This window comes from Palaemon carinicauda, chromosome 19, assembly GCF_036898095.1.
Source record: "Palaemon carinicauda isolate YSFRI2023 chromosome 19, ASM3689809v2, whole genome shotgun sequence".
Lineage (NCBI taxonomy): Eukaryota > Metazoa > Arthropoda > Malacostraca > Decapoda > Palaemonidae > Palaemon > Palaemon carinicauda.
The window spans coordinates 20,086,435-20,107,865 of record NC_090743.1 but is presented as its reverse complement, the minus strand read 5'-3'; the positions used below and the strand labels follow the sequence as shown (position 1 = coordinate 20,107,865).

At 32.9% G+C, this 21,431-nt stretch overlaps 1 protein-coding gene and 1 long non-coding RNA gene across 7 annotated transcripts in view; one reads left to right on the top strand and one right to left on the bottom strand.

Annotated features, from left to right (window-relative positions):
- Positions 1 to 21,431, bottom strand: part of LOC137658510 (uncharacterized) — a 291,725-nt gene that overhangs the window by 217,975 nt on the left and 52,319 nt on the right. The window lies entirely within an intron of this gene.
- Positions 1,621 to 17,294, top strand: LOC137658509 (low-density lipoprotein receptor-related protein 1B-like). Of its 6 annotated transcripts, XR_011047350.1 has the most exons (9): positions 1,621 to 1,702; positions 6,285 to 6,366; positions 7,336 to 7,463; positions 7,878 to 8,013; positions 8,352 to 8,412; positions 9,048 to 9,183; positions 9,663 to 9,719; positions 10,064 to 10,172; positions 10,428 to 11,039. XR_011047350.1 is itself a non-coding variant. In XM_068393282.1 (6 exons), exons 2-5 carry the CDS (start codon positions 6,321 to 6,323, stop codon positions 9,146 to 9,148), a joined length of 336 nt encoding a protein of 111 aa, XP_068249383.1. In that variant the 5' UTR covers positions 1,621 to 1,702; positions 6,285 to 6,320; the 3' UTR covers positions 9,149 to 9,183; positions 16,255 to 17,294. The 6 variants fall into 6 exon arrangements, 1 of the variants encoding a protein (XP_068249383.1); XR_011047347.1 differs by lacking the exon at positions 7,878 to 8,013 and having other exon boundaries at positions 10,428 to 11,038; XR_011047348.1 differs by lacking the exons at positions 1,621 to 1,702; positions 7,878 to 8,013 and adding an exon at positions 4,684 to 5,146 and having other exon boundaries at positions 10,428 to 11,038.

Genomic DNA, 21,431 nt, shown 5'->3' with positions numbered 1-21,431 from the left:
TGTATCTTCGCTCTTCCCTTGCACTAAAAAGAACCAGAATAAACATGTCTGCTTTTCTCCTCTGTAACAGTGTCTGTTTTTTTAACATGAAATTTCTTGTTGCTTTGAGCTTTTGTATATAAAGGAGAGTGTTCTATAATAAATTTACTCAGTTGTCTTTGAGTCACAACCTTCTCTCGACTCGTCACAGTAGTGTGTGTGACCTCAGAACACATCAAAATTACGTCATACTTTGCTTAAAACTGGCAGGTATTCTAAAGAGGACAAGAGTACCTAGGCTTTGTACAAGGTACTGAAATTTTAAATTTTGCAGCTAACATCTACATATAATCACGGGCGTGCACACACTTGTGTTCCTGTAAGTTTTACATACACGCACACAAACACACACACACACACACACACACACATATATATATATATATATATATAAAACTATGGACACTCGCTTTCTAACATCTGGGAGATCATTTGACCCAGAAAAAAACGGACATTAGCAATGTTTCCCAACTTAACGGCCAATTATATCAAAGAGAAACACAGCAGAAATGTCTCTCAGAGAGAACACTGAGAACAGTACTTCAACGAGAGATCGGATAAAAAATAAAACCTGAAAGATTCTCTCATAATCACTAACGGAAGTTAGGTAAATCTGATCGCAAAACTTTATTCCTAAACCTTTGCTGATTCTGATTATTATTATCATTATTAAGATCATATGGAAACTAAGTACTTCACAATAACCTGCCTATACGAAAAGAATTGAAAACACAAAGTAAAAATATGAAAATACAGAAAAATTAATATACAAATTAATGAAGATAAATCCACTAAGACACTAAAATTTGCTTACGTAAACAAATGAATATTAACGAAGCACTACCTCCCCACCACCACCAAAACCAATAAACGCCCCCCCCCCCTAGAATACACTTGTGAACGCCTCTTCCAGGTTAAATCCTTCCTAAATTCCTACAGGACTCTGGCGTCATTATCGTGGGAACCACGTGCTGTGTCTCCTACCTTGATTTATCTTATTAAAATTCTATACGTCACACATACACATACACACACACACACACACACACACACATATATATATATATATATATATATATATATATATATATATATATATATATATATATATATATATAAACACGTACATATACAAATGTATATATAAAGGTGCATATTTGTGTGGGTGTACAGGTAAGAATTATAAACATTATTATAAGTAATTTCGGCAATATTAAACCATCTCATATTCAAAGACCAGAACTAATATCTATTTTCACTACAGTTTTACCTTTAGAATCTATATTTTTCTCTCAAGTAACTTCAAGGACACATGATTTTGAGAACAAGATTCTCGAGTTTCATTATGCACTTTCTTCTACATAAAAAAAACTTTCTTCTGATACAGTAAAACTACTTCAAAAAATGAAAAGACGAATAGTTAGTATATAAAAAATAACCAGCAAGTTAAAATTAAGAAGTAGGAACGTTTGGTCAAGGGGTTGAGAAGGGAGTGACTCTGGCGGGGGGAGGGGGAACTGGTTCTTTGCTTGACGGCTTCGTCCTTCCTCTGGATTTCAAGGTTGCAATTGGGGGAGGAGGGTCAACGATGCCCAAATGGACAAACCTTACGATAAATGACGCAAGAGGGGCCACGTGCCTCGACATACAAACACACATTTAGGTAAGTTAGAAGTGTGTTCATACTCCGTAATTATTTTTTAGTGACTTCGGTATTTTTTATATGTTAATAATTTAAAATGAAAGGACCCGTGAACATTTTCCAAAACTTCTATGAATGCAGATTAGTATATTATGATTCTATATTAGTTTTGTTGAAACGTGATGTATACTCTCATATATCATGTATACACACGCATTATACATATATGCACACACACACATACATATATATATATATATATATATATATATATATATATATATATAGATATATATATAGATATAGATATAGATATATATATAGATATAGATATAGATATATATATATATATATATATATATATACATACATATATATATATATATATATATATATATATATATATATATATATATATATATCGTAGGTTGAAATGCTACCATTAGTGTGTTAGGGGGTCCTTTGACTGGCCAGACAGTACTACATTGGATCCTTCTTTCTGGTTACGGTTATTTCCCTTTGCCTACACAGACAGTGAATAGTCTGGCCTATTCTTTACAGATTCTCCTCTGTCCTCATACACCTGACAACACTGAGATTACCAAACAGTTCTTCTTCACCCAAGGGGTTAACTAGGGCAATGTAATTGTTCAGTGGCTACTTTCCTCTTGGTAAGGCTAGAGGAGACTCTTTAGCTATGGTGAGCAGCTCTTCTAGGAAAAGGACAATCCAAAATCATACCATTGTTCTCTAGTCTTGGATAGTGCTATAACCTCTGTACCATGGTCTTCCACTGTCTTGGCTTAGAGTTCTCTTGCTTTAGGGTACACTCGGGCACAATGTTCTATCTAGTTTCTCTTCCTCTTGTTTTGTTGAATTTTTTGTTGTTTATATAGGAAATATTTACTTTAATGTTGATACTATTCTTAAAATATTTTATTTTTCCTTGTTTCCTTTCCTCACACGGCTATTTTCCCTGTTGGGGCCCCTGGACTTATAGCATCCTGCTTTTCCAACTAGGGTTGTATCTTAGTCTATATATATATATATATATATATATATATATATATGTATATATATATATATATATATATATATATATATATATATATATATATATATATATATGTATGTATGCGTGTATATGTATATGCGTGCATTTATAATGCATGTGTATACATTATTTATGTGAGTAAATATCACGTTTCAACAAAATTAATATAGTATGACAATGTACTAATATATATATATATATATATATATATATATATATATATATATATATAAATATATATATATATATATATATTTATATATATATATATATATATATATATATATATATTTATATATATATATATATATAGATAGATAGATAGATAGATAAATAGATATATAGATAATTAGTTTTTTGTGTGTAAAACAGTTTCATTGCAGCTATGCAAAAACAAATTATCATTATAACCTGACATCATTTATCATCATTTAGAAGAAAGATCCCGTTTTATTCTTACTCTTTTTCTCATAGTTTATGACGTTGTATAAGAAGGCAAGACTATTTCGAAAACATTTAAGAACAGACTGAGCACCATTTTTTATCTGTATAATACTTTTGAAAAAACGAGTCAGAAAATCTCTACTCTTTATGTAGATTAGAAATTTCATAACGATATATTACCTATTTTCAATTTTAAAGTAAACTATAAAAAGCATTAGCTTTAAAACACTGCTTCCGAACATCATCAAAATAATAATAATAATAATAATAATAATAATAATAATAATAATAATAATAATAACGATATACCATATGTTCCTATATTTAAGAGAAATGAAGACCTCTGAAATCCTTATTCTCTCATATTCTGATACATTAGGAGAGGACTCCTTCTGTAAACATTGAATACGAACTGAAAATAAGTGAAGAAACTCTTCCATAACCAAGTGGGATTCGAGAAAAACTGAGTTACGGAAATGTGAGGTTTTTCCATTCCACAGTTATGATTATGAAAATATTATTAATATTATTTATTGTTATCATTGTCATGAATTACATTTTCTAAATGACCAATTTTAAAAGGCCATTATTAATTATTATTATTTATTATTATTATTATTATTATTATTATTATTATTATTATCATTAATTATTATTATTTTTATATTATCATTATTAGCTAAGCTACAACCCTAGTTTTCCGAAAGAGCAGAATGCTATGAGCCCAATAACTCAACAAGAAAAATAGCCCAATGAGGAAAGGAAATAAGGAGATAAATAGAAGTACAAGAGAAGTAATGAACAACTGAAATAAAATATATTGAGAAGAGTAACAACATTAAAATAGATATTCCATAAATAAATTATAAAAAGAGATTTATGTCAGTCTATTCAACAAGAAAACACATTCGTTGCAAGTTTGAACCTCTGAAGTTCCACTGAGTCAACTACCTGATTAAGATCATTCCACAACTTGGTCACAGCTGGAATAAAACTTCTAGAATATTGTGTAGTATTTAGCCTTATGGTGGAGAAGGTGTGACTAACAGAATTAACTGCTTACCTGGTATTACGAACAGGAGGGAACTGTCTGAGAAGATCTAAATGCAAGGATGGTGGTAGATATTAACTACTAGATCAGGAATAAGACATTTAAAACACCGTAAGTTCATGTCTAACAAATTAAGATGAGATTCTACAGCTGAAGACAACACAGGAGAACGATGGTCGAAATGAAAGAATTAAAACACTTTTTCACAGAAGATTGATCACCGAAAATATTTAGACACTCAATAATCCTATTATTTGTGCAACTGAAGAAGAGGCAGACCGAATTTGTTTCTCAAAAGTAAATTTGCTATCAAGTATCTAACCTAAAATTTTATAACTGGTACATCTAATAAAACAAACATTATCAGTGATGAGATCCGGATGTTGTAGAGCTACTGCCCTTGACCTTCTTACAATCATACATTGAGTTTTGTTAGGGTTAAACTTCATGCCCCATATAATCTGCACCATGCACTAATTTTTAGCTAGATCTACATTAAGAAATTCGGCAACACCAGATGTACATTCAGCAGATGGAATTGATTCAAAGAGACTAGCGTCTTCTGCATATGCAATGAGCTTCTCTTCTATGTCAAACCACATGTCTTGTGTACATAGTATGAAAAGTAATGGGCCAAGAACATTATCCTGAGGAACACCAGATATCACATTCCTATACTCACTAAGGTGTCCATCAACAAAAACTCTTTGCCGGAGGTATAAACAAACAAATGATAATACATAACCTGAGCTTGAACAATATAGTGTTGAAAATGATCTCAAAGATAGTTATAAATTAAAACCTGCATTTCCTTCTCATTTATCCACATCGCTTCTTTGAACGATAAAAGCAAAAGCAGATGAAGAATCCCACAGCTTGGTAGCAGTTAGCAAATAGAGATGGAGTCATCGATCAGGTAATGAGAAGGTTTTGACAGCAAACCTCAACAGACTGGTGAAAACTTCAGTATGACACAATGAAAACCAAATGCAAAGAAAATAAGTCTTGGGTAGTGCTATAGCCTCTGCACCATGGTCTTCCACTCTCTTGGGTTAGAATTCTCTTGCTTAAGGGTACACTAAGGCACACTATGCTATTTTATTTTTCTTCTTCTTGTTTTGTTAAAATTTTCAGTTTATATACGAAATATTTATTTCAATATTTATTTTTACTTTCCTTTTTTCCTTTCCTCACTGGGCTATTTTTCCCTATTGGAACCCTTGTTCTTATAGCATCCTGCTTTTCTAACTAAGGTTATAGCCTAGCTTGCAATAATAATAATAATAATAATAATAATAATAATAATAATAATAATAATAATAATATAATAATAATATATAATAATAATAATAAAAAATATAAGACGGACCTCTTGCATTTTGGGTCCTGACCTTTCCTATTTCCATTTCTATCAAGTGTTCTTTGCAACTCCTACTTCTCTCTCTCTCTCTCTCTCTCTCTCTCTCTCTCTCTCTCTCTCTCTCTCTCTCTCTCTCTCTCTCTCTCTCTCTCGTTTTTCTTCAATATTTCCTCGTTTTAATAATACCTCTGTTACCACAAATAATACCAATGACAATAATAATAATAATAATAATAATAATTCCACACAAACCCTGTACAACGGAATATTACACAAAACAAAAAATAGAACACAAATGTCTGTCCCTCTTCATGTCCGTCCAATCAACAAATTATTATTATTATTATTATTATTATTATTATTATTATTATTATTATTATTATTATTATTATTATTACTTGCTAAGCTACAACCCAAGTTGGAAAACCCGGATGCTATAAGCCCAGGTGAATTACATATAAAACCTTTTGGAAGCAGATCATCTAAGCATGATGATGTATGTTTATCAGCAGCTCGCTATTAGGACTTGCATCGAGCCATTCGAATAGACTCGTTGTAACGCCTGAACTTACAATAGACAATGAACTTAAGATACCTTGCACAGTCGTCTAGTTTTTCATTGTTCATGTCAAGCATACAAAAGAGGAACAAGGAAACTCGGGCAACTTATGAATGTGACATTTTCTAATTTCAGGTTTGATTGCAAACATTGCAGGATCTTATTGGCAAGATGAAACCAATTGCTTTACTGCTGCTTCTCTCCGCAGGAATACAGGGTAAGTGAATCATTAGTAGTAATATAAAAGCATTAGTACTTTCAAAGAGAAAATTTTATTTTTCTAACAATATTTCATAATTACTCTCTCTCTCTCTCTCTCTCTCTCTCTCTCTCTCTCTCTCTCTCTCTCTCTCTCTCTCTCTCTCTGTTTAGGTAGAAGGTTGGCCAGGGCACCAGCCACCTGCTGAAATACTACAGCTAGGAAGTTATTGGGTCCTTTGACTGGCCAGACAGTACTACATTGGATCCCTCTCTCTGGTTACGGCTCATCCTGTCTTTGCCTACACATACACCGAATAATCTGGCATATTCTTTCCACATTCTCCTCTGTCCTCATACACCTGACGACACTGATATTACCAAGCAATTCTACACTTAAGGGGTTATCTACTGCACTGAATTGTTCAGTGGTTCCTTTCCTCTTAGTAAGGGTAGAAGAGACTCTTTAGCTATGGTAAGCAGCTCTTCTAGGAGGACACTCCAAAATCAAACTATTGTTCTCTAATTTTGGGTAGTGCCATAGCCACTGTCTTGGATTAGATTTCTCTCTCTCTCTCGGGTACACTCGGGCACGTCGTTCTATCTTATTTATCTTCATCTTGTTTTTCTTTTTTAATTTTTTATAGTTTATATATGAAATATCTAATTCAATGTTGTTACTGTTCTTAAAATATTTTATTTTGATTGTATTACTTCCCTTATAATGTATTCATTTCCTTGTTTCCTTTCCGTATTGAGCTATTTTTCTCTGTTGGAGCCCTTGGGCTTGCAGCATCTTGCTTTTCAAACTAGGGTTGTAGTTTAGCTTCTAATAATAATAATAATAATAATAGCGTGTGTTTGGGTTTACAATTTCATTTCCCTCTATCATTTCTGATAGCATACCTACCTCTCACTCATTGTGTCTCTCTTTCACCTTCAGATGATGACTATGAAATCACGAGTAACGAATCTTAACCTTTTTCAGTCGTCATCAGCTGCGGGAACGGCAACATAGCTTGCAACAATAGAACTCATTGCATCCCCCATCATTACATCTGCAATCATATCAACGACTGCACGAATGCCTCTGACGAAGACCCGGAATTATGTGATGTAAGTGTGGTTCACGTGATAACTGTCTGCTAATCAATTCATTAAGAGAATCAATTTATATATCTGAAGATAATTGTACATAATAAATCTTTATTGGTTATCAAGAGCGAGTAACGTTGGTTGAGTTGGTGAAAGGTTAAAAGCTTGAATGATGGAGTGGTTATCTAGGAATGAAAGGTATCGAGACAAATGTTAATGTTAAGGTGAACGCTTCCCAGGTGTGGAGAGAGAGAGAGAGAGAGAGAGAGAGAGAGAGAGAGAGAGAGAGAGAGAGAGAGAGAGAGATAGGGTGCATTAGGCTATCCAAGAGACCAAAAATGCGCAATGAATATTTTCCACTTTTTTTCCCAAGATTTGAGTTGAATAATAACTGCGAATGTGTCCTTACAAAACCTATTTCTGTCCTTTAAAAAGGTATGGTGGAACACCATATGCCTGAATAACTACGTGGAGTGTACAAGGAATGGAGAGACCGAATGCGTTGAGATCTCAGAGTTCTGTTCCTTGGAAGCTCCCGGATGTGATGGCAACCTTTAAGCGTGTTTGTTTGGTAAATAAGTGATTTTATTTCCTTAATTTTATTTTATTTGATGTAAAAACCGGTAGACTTACTTTACTTATTTTTTATATGTAATTTTCTGCATGCATGATAAAAGAACATATTTGGGTATTCATGTTATGAAAAAAAAAAAAAAATCATTAATATTTCTGTTCTAAATTTTCAAGACAAAAAATATAATACGGTACGGAAAATTATTAATTTTTCTTTTCATATAATCGGTTCTATATAAAAAATTAAGGCATTTGAAATAAATTTCCCGATTCTGAAAAAAAATGTAAATTCGTGAATCTCATGAATTAATTTATCTTTATATTTATTTACTGCAGATGCTTCAGGCTGGAGAAATCGATGAACTCGACAAGTTTTCTCTACCGAGAAATATAACAGGTAATTTTTTTCGAATGAAATAATATAATTAAAACATACAATTCTCTGGTTATAAACAAAGTTAAGTAACATAACCCTTATCATAAGGTGAATTCACAGGTAAATCTATTCTCACTACAGTATAAATAAGCTTAAGTAACAGGTAAACTCTTATTACTATAGGATCAATTCACGAGTAAATCTATTCCCACTACAGTATAAATAAGGTTAAATAACAGGTCAACTCTCATCATTATAAGATGAATTCACAAGTAAATCTATTCCCACTACAGTATAAAAAAGGTTGGGTAACAGATAAACTCTCCTTATCATAAGGTGAATTCAAGGTAAATCTATTCCCATTACAGTATAAATAAAGTTAGGTAACAGGGAAGCGCTTCTTTTCACAGGCGGAATTTATATAATAAATCACTTCCCACTACAATATTATAAAAAGTTTAGTAACTGGTAAAGTCTTCTTATCATAAGGTGAATTCGCAAGTAAACCTATCGCAACAACAGTATAAATAAGGTTATGTAACTGGTACGGTACCAAGTTCAGATTTGCTTTTGATATCTTTCACAACTAAAATATAACACAGAACCTGAGAGAAACCTTCATTGAACATATAATTTTGTTTTCATTCCCTTCACAGATAATCATCTTGAGAAATCGAAGGAATTGGCAAGGAAGTTTCAGTTAGTCGTGCCCAACCAATCTCACACTATAGATGCCCCAAGATGTACACACTGGTAGGAGATCAGTGCCTCTCAATTTTCCACAAAGGCCTCGTAAGTGGAAATCTCCCTCTCTGTCTATTTCTGTCACTCTATGTACATTAGTCCATGTCCCAACGGTTAATGAACAGTCTTCATGTGATTCATATTCATAAAGTACATTTGGTAACACAATATTTTATGTTGATTAACTTGCGATATTTCCCATCATTTTCCAGAACTATAACTCTGTTCAATAATCTTAATGGTAAAGTAATTCACTAATTGCATAATTTTAGCGGTAAAGTAATCATAATTTTAACTGGAGTAAAGTAAAAGCCAAGAATACGTTTCCCATACCATATAAAAATCTATATAACCTACTAAATTATAAATAAACTAAATATGTATTATTCTTTGTGATAATATACCCAATTCAATAGTCCACGGTAGTTTTCATCTAATGTACTATCTGCTTTGAAACCAATTTCATTTATAGGATTAAACCTTTTTTCCGTTCTTTTATGACAACACGGAGATTGTCTTCTGTACAGTTAAGCTGGGCCGAGGCTCGTGCATTTTGTGGCGTCTTGGACACCTGCAGAGATACGGTGAGGTTCTACATCAAGATACCTCTTCCACATTCTTCCTGTCCTTCTTTGTATGATTAAACTCCACTTCGATATTGGTGTCTGGACCATATAAAACTAAGCTGGTCAAAATTTTCTTAGTTCTTCCACCAAGTATGAAAATCCTCTATAGATTTTTTTTAAATCGATGTAGTCAGATTTTCCGATTTTCAAAGATACATTCCGGAATTGTATTGAAGACTAATGTATTTTTATTGATATTCTTTTTTAAAAGAAAAAATAAACTTATTTATAGAATAGCAAATTATGAAATGGCAATTGTGACATGGGGTCTTTTCAACAGATTGAAAATATTTTTCTTCCAGAGCTGTCCTCTAATTTCTGGATTGGGGGATCAATCGCAAATACCACTGTTGGATGGACATGGCTGGATGGCTCCCCTATGGAGATGGGATCTCCCTTCTGGGCGACGAGGTAAGATGATTCAGATCGAAATATTATATTACTCAAAACGCTTCTTATTATTTGGGCCAAGATTCAATAAATTTCTACAATATTATTTTTTTTCTACAGATATTTAGGTACATAATATCTGTAAGCATTGGCAGTCCCAAAAGCTAATGCAGTTACACAAAGGATTTCGTAAACTCCACAGCAATCCATAGTGTTTTTACTTCTAGTCAGTCTTTGCAATGAGATAAACTCAGTCTTGTCCACTTCTGTCAACAGGTACAGCCCCACCTGCATCCAACGAAATGTCACAACGGCCGCGTCAGAGACCATTTGCGATCGCTACTACCAGGCCCCTGAGAAGGTGATGAAGGGGCAGTGCGCCAGCCTTTCCTATGAGCATTCCTTCTACATGACTGACGAAGACTGCCTGAGGAGGATGAGTCCTCTGTGTGTCTATCAGGGTCACGATTTCCCTAGAAGTCACGATCTCACAAGATTTGGGCCTTTCAGAATGTCCCCTTAATAATCATTAGCCAATAATCCAAAGAGACACGTCCTTGGATCATATGGGAGTGATCATGTGACCGAAAGGCATGACCTCAGATCCATGGCCATGCTCTCTGGTTCTAAGGGCGTATCTTTTGTATGTAAGGGCACATCCTCAGAAATAACAACCATGTCCCAGATCCTGAGAGAACTTCCTTGAGTTATCATGGGTTTTATGGCCGATGGATGGCATCTTGTAATTTGTTATTTAGACATAGTTGATAATTGGTCATTTTTACCTATGAAATTGGGAATAATATGGTTTCATTAGAAATCCTCTGAATCTTATTTTATATACATGAAATCCTGCCAAATAAAATTTATCCCAAGTTGCTTTGCTTTTTATCAACTTATCAAGGGTTATAATCACGTCAATTGTTTTAATTGTAATCATTAGTATAATCACTAATAGTCTTACTGATATCGTTATTCAAACCTTCACATGAAATAAGCCAAAAATACCATTAACTTGCTTATTCAAATCTTGCTGAAAAAATGCACTTATAACTCAAGAGTGGAGAGAAATTAATGTATATTTCTCCATTTATAAAATTAAAGCCTAAATGAAAAAAGTCCACAGAAGTTTAAAATATTTCCCTGAAAAATAATGGACAAACAAGAAGCTTAAGTTTCTCCTGTTTCTCTCTACTCTCACACAATATATAAATTCTTTATTACTATTACTCCTTTAGCTAAGCAATGCCAGTGTCCGTCCACTAGAGTTCATCATTTCAAACGGGAAAGAAATGTTTCAAACCTCCAAACCAATGGGTCACTGCTAAATTTCCCGTCCAAAGAACTACAGTTCTCTGCTTAATATATATTTATTATACATCGGAATTATGGATACGTGTTTACAACACACACACACACACACAAACAAACAAACAAACACACACACACACGCACACACACATACATATATATATATATATATATATATACATACATATACATATACATATATATATATATATATATATACACACATATATATATATATATACACACACACATGAAATTATAATCTATCATTAAATGTCGTTATTTTCGTTTATTCAAATAAACCCCAATTACCTCTTAATATCGAATTCCCTCTACCTCAGGATCAAAGTCCAACAAAGGAATTAATTTTTTGATAAGAGCTTCTAATCAGCCAAGGATTCGAACCCTGAGGTAACAGTCAAACCCCCTTTGCCATCTCTTTGTGGCCTGATTATAAATAGGTCGAATGACCATAAGCTCTTATCAAAAAATGAGTTTCCCTTTTGGTCTTTGATCACGAGTCAAGAGATAATTCGATAATTAATGGCTTATTTCAATACATACAAACCAACACACATATAAATACATAAATACACACACATATACATTATATATATGTACATATATATATATATATATATATATATATATTACCATTATTATAACTATTATTATTATTATCATTATTATTATCATTACTAACTGATAAGCTACAACCCCAGTTGGAAAAGCAGGATGCTACAAGCCCAGGTGCCCTAACAGGGAAACTAGCCCAGTGAGGAAAGGAAACAAGAAAAAATAAAATATTTCAAGAACAGTAACAACATTAAAATAAATATTTCATATATAAACTATAAAAACTTCAACAAAACAAGCGGAAGAAAAATTAGATAAAATAGTAGGCCCAAGTATACCCTCAAGCAAGAAAACTAACCAAAGACAGTGAAAAACTATGGTACAGAGCCTTGGGCACTACCCAAGACTAGAGAACAATGATTTGATTTTGGAGTGTCCTTCTCCTAGAAGAGCTGCTTACCATAGCTAAAGAGTCTCTTCTACCCTTATCAAGAGGAGCCACTGAACAATTAGTTTTGTAATTAACCCCTTGGGTGAAGAAGAATTGTTTGCTAATCTCAGTGTTGTTAGGTGTATAAAGACAAAGGAGATTCGGTAAAGAATAGGCTAGACTATTCGGTGTATATGTAGGCAAAGGGAAAGTGAACCTAACCAGAGAGAAGGATCCATTATAGTATTGTCTGGCCAGTCAAAGGACCCCATAACACTCTAGCGGTAGTATCTCAACGGGAGGCTGGTGCCCTGGCCAATCAACAACCTATATATATATATATATATATATATATATATATATATATATATATTTATATGTATATTTATTTATGTACTATATATATATATATATATATATATATATATATATATATATATATATATATATATATATATATATATATATATATATATATATATATATATATATATATATATATATTATATATATATATATATATATATATATATATATATATATATATATATGTATATATATATATATATGTATATATATATATATATATATATATATATGTATATATATATATATATATATATATATATATATATATATACACTATTTTGTATAGACACTTGTGTAATACATGCATTTCTGAACTACCATACTCATACACAGACAAATGTAATGTATGCATATAGAATATATGTAAAATATATTCTAAAACTACATAACGATAGTGAGAAAATCCCAACTGAGAAAAGAGTTAAATAAGGAGACCCCATCTCTACTAAATTATTCACAGCCTGTCTAGAAGACTCTTTTAAGAATTTATAATAGGAAACTGTAGGAGTAGATATCAATGGGGAATACCTTAACAACTTAAGATATGCAGATGACATAGCAGTTTAGTGAATCTAGGAAGGAATCGCAATTGCGATAGATTTGAAGACAAAGCAGAAATGGAGGACTGAAAATCAAAGAGTAAAACTAAGATAATGTTTAATGAAAATGCAGAGACAACAAATAAGAGTTATGGACGAACCTCTAGAGATTGGTAATAAATATACGTAAACAGGACAGACAGTGTTTCTCCAGGACACAAGAACTAAATTATAAGGATAAGCAAGGGATGAAGAGCTTTTGGTCAACGAGATTATGAATGTAAAATGCCACTTTCTCTACAATGGAAATTATATAATCAAATGTTCCTACCAGTATTAATTTATGCTTCGGAAACTCGGAGCCTGACTAACCCCTTAGAACGTAAGTATGTTACAACTCAAAGAGCCATGGAAAGAATAATGATGAAAATAATACTAAGGGACAGAAGAAGAGCCAATGGATACGAGAGCAAACTAAAGTAGAGGATATTCTAACATGTAAGAAAAAGAAATGGATACGGGCAGGACATATAATGAGAATGGAATATAATAGACGAACATTAAGAAGAACGGAATGGTTCCCTAGAGATTGCAAAAGAAGCGATGGAAAGGAAAAGGAGACGATGGATGGACGAGCTAAGAAAATTTGCAAGGTATAAACTATCATAGAAAGACCAAAAAGAAACGGGATTCGAAAGACATTTCTGAGGCCTTTTTCATGCAGTGGACTAGTTACGGCTGATGATAATAAATAAATTAATAAATAAATGTATACAGTATATATATACATATATATATATATATATATATATATATATATATATATATATATATATATATATATATATATATATATATACACACACATTTGCACAATGCATTTTACTTCATGTTTTATTATATTAAAAGGTAGGAAACAAACTTATGTTTGCGCTACATAGCTTATACATATGGTGCTCTGGGTTGTGACCTTAAATCAACCGCCTCCACCTATCCCATATTGTACGATATCGACCTCGAATAGATTCAAACACCTCATAGGTCAATCCAGCACCCTAATAAACTATGAGATTTACTTCAAGAACATCGAAATCGGTCCGTTAGTTATCGAGATATGCCACATACTTGTTATGGGAGGTATCAGCGGCGGCCATCTTGGAAATATGCTAATTAAAAAATAAAACGCACAGCCTGATTTTATAGTTATCATCCAAAAATGCTATTTACAATTCCCAAGGATCACAAAAATGTATAAACCTCTACTTCTATTTTTTTTTTTCTTGAAGAGGTTCAGCTGTATATTGAACTTTTTCTTCCTGACTATATCCTTTGATGAATTTAGTCAAAGAATCCCTTGGGCCCTTTGTGTCAATAGGCGTGGGAGGAGATGATGATATATATATATATATATATATATATATATATATATATATATATATATATACATACAGAGCCTAACACCAGAAGGAAATAAAGTTAACATACTTTACTTTCTAGAATAGACAAAGTCACTTGACCCAAGAAAACGGGCCAGTCGCCAAGTACACCAACTTAACAACCAAGACATCAGACAAAAACACAACAGAAATATCAAGAATAGTACTTCAACGGGAGGTGAAAAATGAATAAAAACAGAAATTCTCTCGGTCGTCAGACAAGCAAATCATAAATTCCAAATACAAGTACATAAATATAGGCTACTGCATGTGTGTATATATATATATATATATATATATATATATATATATATATATATATATATATATATATATATATATATATATATATGTGTGTGTGTGTGTGTATACATATATATATACACACAGATATATATACATATAAATATACACACACACATATATATATATATATATATATATATATATATATATATATATATGTGTCTTTGTTTCCATGCACAAAATCTTGTAATTCAAAACAAAACATATACTTAAAAATAAGCAGGTACTCAATAACATACATATACACACATATATACAGTAGGTAAATTTGGAGTAGGCAAAAGAAAAAAAAAAATATCCTTCTAGAATTTGCTGAAAGAAGTAATTTTGAAATCATAAACAACTTTTTCAATAAAGCCGAACATAGAAAATGGATATGACATGAAGAAGCCCAAATGGAGAAACAAAAAGTTTCGACAATAAGAAAATAAATAATTTTTTTTTCTTGTTTTACAGAATACTCTTCCTGCTCTCCCTTTCCCTTTCGTTTTCTGTTATGAAATTTCTCCAGCTTTGCAACACACTTCGTCTTAACTCTCCACATTTCTGTCAAATCTCAAACGAAGGATTCCTTAATACCCTAATCAAACCAATTAATGTTAACTGGACAATATTTGATTCAAGCCCTGTCTTCAATACTGTTCTTTTAGGGATTCGGATCTCACAGCCCCCCCCCCAATGAGAATTCTATCAATGAGTCCAGTCTCAGAGTTTCTCGTGCTTTGCTTTGATTCTTTGCCGTTACTTTTCCATTAATAAGTTTGTCTTTCAGTCACAGGCACAAGGAATTGAAGTTAGAAAGAAACAAATGATATAAGGAAGCCTATGATTTTCTGCTCCCTATATTTAAGGAAGTTCAACGTGTAATAATTCAATTTAGTTGGTAAAAGGAGATTGTTCTTGTCCGAATAACTTCTTCATAAAATAATACCTGAATATTGAGGATTAAGAATCCGTTTACATTGTGTATGGTACTGCAAATCATTCCAGGGTCAGCGTTGATGAAAAATTTGATTCAAATATTATTTTTAAAGTCTCACCTTTGTTTTCACTCGATAATGTTTCTCAATTGGCTATAAAATTAGAATAGAAAAAGAAAAGCGAAAATTAATGCGCAGTAAATTTATGTTTTCCAGAACGCAAGCAACTATACCTCCTCATGACTCGTCTGGCCAATACGCAGCTTGCAGAATCTTTCCTAAAGTGCATTCACACACTCCCTCGACTCCCCCTCTCTCCTTCTCTCACAAGACTGGTTACGCCACTTGCAGTGCTCAAGGTTACCTGGCCTCCCGCCAATTCAGGAAACGATTTACAACAACCGGTCTAGAGGAATTGCGTAGTGTCCTTATAAGAAAGGTGCATTATGTGTCGACTTTTGTCAAGGGTACATCTTCACACAGTATTTTGTAATTGAATCAAATGTGTTTTTGCATATTAATATCAAACAAAAATTCAAGTTTTTCAGTTGTAATAACATTCAAACCGTGTAACTCTCTTAAAATATTTCGACGAAGGCCTTCATTTTAGTAAAGTTCATAGCCATCTCTTCTAAACAAACCGATTTTGAACTTTGTATTTTGAAAATTTAGATGATTGTATTTTTGGCAAGGAGAACGTCAATAATTGATTTTTCAAATGGTCTTCTCAAAAAGTTCTTTTAGTATATTTACGCAAGCAATTGCGTCGCGTACGCATCCCTTTTCTGACCTGGGTAACTCTTCATTCAAGTTTTCTTCAAGAATTCTAAGGAGTTTTATTATGTCATTAACAGTAACACCACCCTTTTCTGGGATTTCCTTAGGAAGAGATCATCATTTTCTTATAATTTTTATGTTACTTCTTTTTTGTAAATAAATGTTTACTGCGTCTCTCTAATTTAGGTTCATCGTATTTCTTTGTCTGCTTGTTCATATAATAAAATTTTTTAGGTTATGATTCTACCAAAATATGCATAAATAGTTATCGACGATAATTAAATGTACCCAAAACCTAAAATTTTCTAGGAAAAAATAAACAGACGACAATATGTTTTCTCTGTCTTGCTCATGTGTGAGCATTGCACATGTAAAGCATATCTTTCTGGATTTGAGGGAATGGCCTCAACACTGCCTGGTCAATAATCCGGGAATATGATGATAATGTCCTTATGATACCCAGTGGTCAGGGAAGTCTTTTCAGATTTTTCTTGTGTGGGGGTGTCGAGTGAAGCAAGCCTATTCAGATGGGGATTGGGAGTGGGGGGGGGGGGGCAGTGTAAGGCCCCCTATGATTTATTTCTCATTTTAAGGTATTTTATGTGTTTCTTGAAGCCACATGGGCAAGGCATTTCGGCAAAAATTCATATACTCCCACTACTGTTTATCTACTTCATCAGTACTGGTAGCTACATATAGAAACAGCCTAGAGTCACTAGACAAAAATCAAGAAACATGATAATTCCGAGAAATTTCCTATTTCCATAATTGTATACTTGAAAAAACATGATTTTTTCTTTATTTTTACATTTTAATGAAAATATATGTTATGATTAAAGTTACGGTGTCATTGGCTGATAATGCCGCACATCAATGAAAATCTTGAAACAATTGCATCATTATTGTAAGAGTTTATATTAATATTTTGGGGGATAAATAAATAACGTTGATAATTTCATCGGTATCATAATGAAAATAAAAGAATTAAATAATAACGTAGATAATTAAAGTATCTTAATGAAAATAAAAATAAAAAATATGTACGATTTTTTTTATTACAGACCTATATATAATTCAAGCCATGGGTACCGCCGGTGTCTCAAGCTAGCACGATCGTTCACTAGCTCTTCCAAATTAAATGATTTAACCATATGCTTTTTTTGTGGCTATCAACAAGGAAGACACCCAGTCATATACAGTTCTTGTCAACCGCAGGTAGTTCTTCACAGGTTCCAACATAAAAAAAACTAGTCACTGTAGTGATTAACAAGTTTTTAAGGATAGCTAACAACTCCGAAGAGGAATCAACTAAGGTTTTTAGAGCAGTGTACACCGCAGGTAGTTCTTCACAGGTTCCAACATAAAAAAACTAGTCAGTGTAGTGATTAACAAGTTTTTAAGGATAGCTAACAACTCCGAAGAGGAATCAACTAAGGTTTTTAGAGCAGTGTACACATAAGCTGGACTTGAGCTACCACAAACACATTCCCATAATGGAATTACATTACCAAGTCTTCAACAAGTGCTACAAACACCTCTTCTTCCTAACTTGCCGAAAATAACAAATAACTTTTGAGCTAAAACATCGGCAGTCTTTATATAAAACAAAGGAAAAATACCATTTGGCTCTACACCTTGACAAGCATGAAGGTTCGTCAAGAGAGCCGTAATTTTACAAAATCAAAAAGCTTTATCAGTTTAGCCTCAGGGAAACTGGAAAGAGGAAAATCAAGTTTCTCATTACTCTGCTTACTGTCAAACATATCAGCCAAGAGGGTTGCGATTTCCTTTGGACAGTGAGTGACAGAGCCATCTAGTTCAAGTAAACAGGAAACTGTTACGACTACACTAAAGAGTGCCAATTTATGGGTACCCCACCACTTAAGTTCCTGGGTTGTACCAGGAAGGGGTTCTTTTATGGTTAAATTGTATTCGTTTTCAGTTGAAGCATAAACTCTCTCAGCAAAAGTTATAAGCTGAGTATAGTTATTCCAGGTCAAATCTGATCTGTTACCCTTCCAAATATGATAGGCCTCCTGCTTCTACAAATGAGCAGGTCTACAATCATCATTGGACCAAGGTTTGTCTTTCACTCGGTACCTTAGCACACGAGAAGAGATACACCTTTCAATTGTGTTGACTAGATTCTCTTTCTAAGGAGCAGCAAGCTCAATACTATCAAATCTTACACGAGTATGATACATCCGGGCAGGCTGCTCAGTCTTCACTACTAATGAAATCAAGGCCTGACCAGGTGTCCCAACTGGAGAACCAACTTTACTTGTTATAACGCCTGGGAAGTCGGTGTATAGGAAGTCCAAGCAGTTACCAAACCTGTGAGTAGCTTCACTTATGCTCTGCTCACAGCCTGATTCAGAGCTTAAGTCCAAATCTCTTAAGCTTTCGTAGAGGTAGATGGAGAAAGCTGACCAGAAACATCGACCCCACATAGAAGTGGGAAAAGATGTAGACAAAGAAGAAGAAGATATTTAAACAAAATAGATCCATTCGATTCTTAGCGAAATACTTGGTACTGTTTTGCCTCTGAAGGAGCTAAGAGTTTTAAATTTTCGTGTTGTAAACAAAATAAGTGATTTGAATCATGCAGTAAATCCTCATATGATAAAGATAAATAAGAAATAATGAAATGTCATTATTGAGTAATAAATGAAATATTGCAACCTAAATAGGATATTTACTATAAATTTTCTGATGACAGGAATCTAGGGTTTTGCATGTTCGTATGCGCACCAGTCTCTCCAATCTATAAATATAAATAGATTAATTATGAAAATATTTAGCTTAAATTGTGGCTGTAGTTCGCCCCAAATATTTTCTTTCTTGCACAAGCATTAATCTTGTCTTATATCATCAGTTTCAATTGAATATCTTTCTAAATTCTCTATACACATTTTGGTCGTTAACGTTGCATCTCATGAGAGAGAGAGAGAGAGAGAGAGAGAGAGAGAGAGAGAGAGAGAGAGAGAGAGAGAGAGAGAGAGAGAGGGAGAGAGAGAGAGCAGGCAGGTTTTAGAAGTAGGTATTCAACAACTAACCATATCCATGTAATCAACCAGTTAATGAAAAATAAAATCAACATAGTATGACAAACCAACATTTATGGCATTCATAGACTATGAGAAAGCCTTTGATTCCCTTAAAACCTCCCCAGTAATGAAAGCCCTTCAAAGACAGGTAATACATGAATCTTTTGTTAGAATACTTGAAGATATCTATCTATACAGGATGTACAGCAATCCTAAAATTACATAAAGATAGTGAGAATTTCGTTTAAGAAAGAAGTGAGACAAGGAGACCCCATCTTTCCCAAATTATTCACAGCCTAGAACAAGTTTTTAAGAATTTAAATGAGGAAAATCAGCAAAATTTAAGATTTGCTGATGACATAATTGTGTAAAGTGAATGATGGGAGGAATGCAATGACATAATTATGTAAAGTGAATGATGAGAGGAATGCAAAAGATGATAGAAGATTTTAATAATGAAAACAGAAATGTACGACTGAAAATGAATATGAGTAAAACTAGAATAATATTCAATGAAAATGCAAAGACCAATTAAGAGTTATGGAAGAACCTCTAGAGATTGCTAATGAATATACGCACTTTATACAGGCAGCAAGTGTTCCCCCCAGGACACGAAACCGAAATCAAAAGAAGGATAAGCATGGGATTGAGAGCTTTTTGAAAACAAAATGAGATTATGAAAAGTAAAATGCCACTATCTATAAAATAAAGAGTATTTAATCGGACGGTCTTACCAGTTTTAACTTACGCATCATAAACTTGGAGCCTTACTAAAGCCTTAGAGCATTATCTAGTTACAACTCGGAGAGCTATGGAAAGAATTATGATGGGAATGACATTGACACACAAAAAAAAAGCCGATTTTCTCCGTTTAAAAAACCATTGTAAGACTTTTTTTTTTTTTACGAAAAGTTGTATGTTGTATATTTTTTTAGCATTTATACACACACACACACACACACACACACACACACATATATATATATATATATATATATATATATATATATATATATATATATATTTATATATGGTATTATCAAGGTATATTTCAATTTGAAAGGAGACTATTTTCATATGATTTTTTTTTTCGTTTGAAAGTGAATGTATATACTGTAAGTGCTAAAATACTCTATTTTCTTAAGTGTTTGAATAGCACAAATCGGTAAATATAACAAACGTAGTAGCAAATTTCCTCGGAAAATTTCATATTTTGAGAAATTGGGCTCCAATTATTTTTAGATTGAACAGAGTTTAGTAGGATATTAGTGTTATTATTATTGTTAGCTGAGCTACAACCGTTGATGAAAAGCAGGATGATTTTAGCGGCAATTTTCCTCACCACTAGTAGAGCAATCAATGAGGGGGGAGGGAGACTTGACTCCCCCAGACTAAAATTAACCCCCCCCCCCAAGCCTGAACTCCCCCAACCCCCAATCCCATGCCCAGAATTTCAAATGTGTAATCACTTTAATACCAGGCAAAAAGTTCCAATTTTAACAGTTTTTAACTTTATAACTTCCCAGGGATGATAATGTAGACTCAAGCCATCATATGCTCACAATAAAT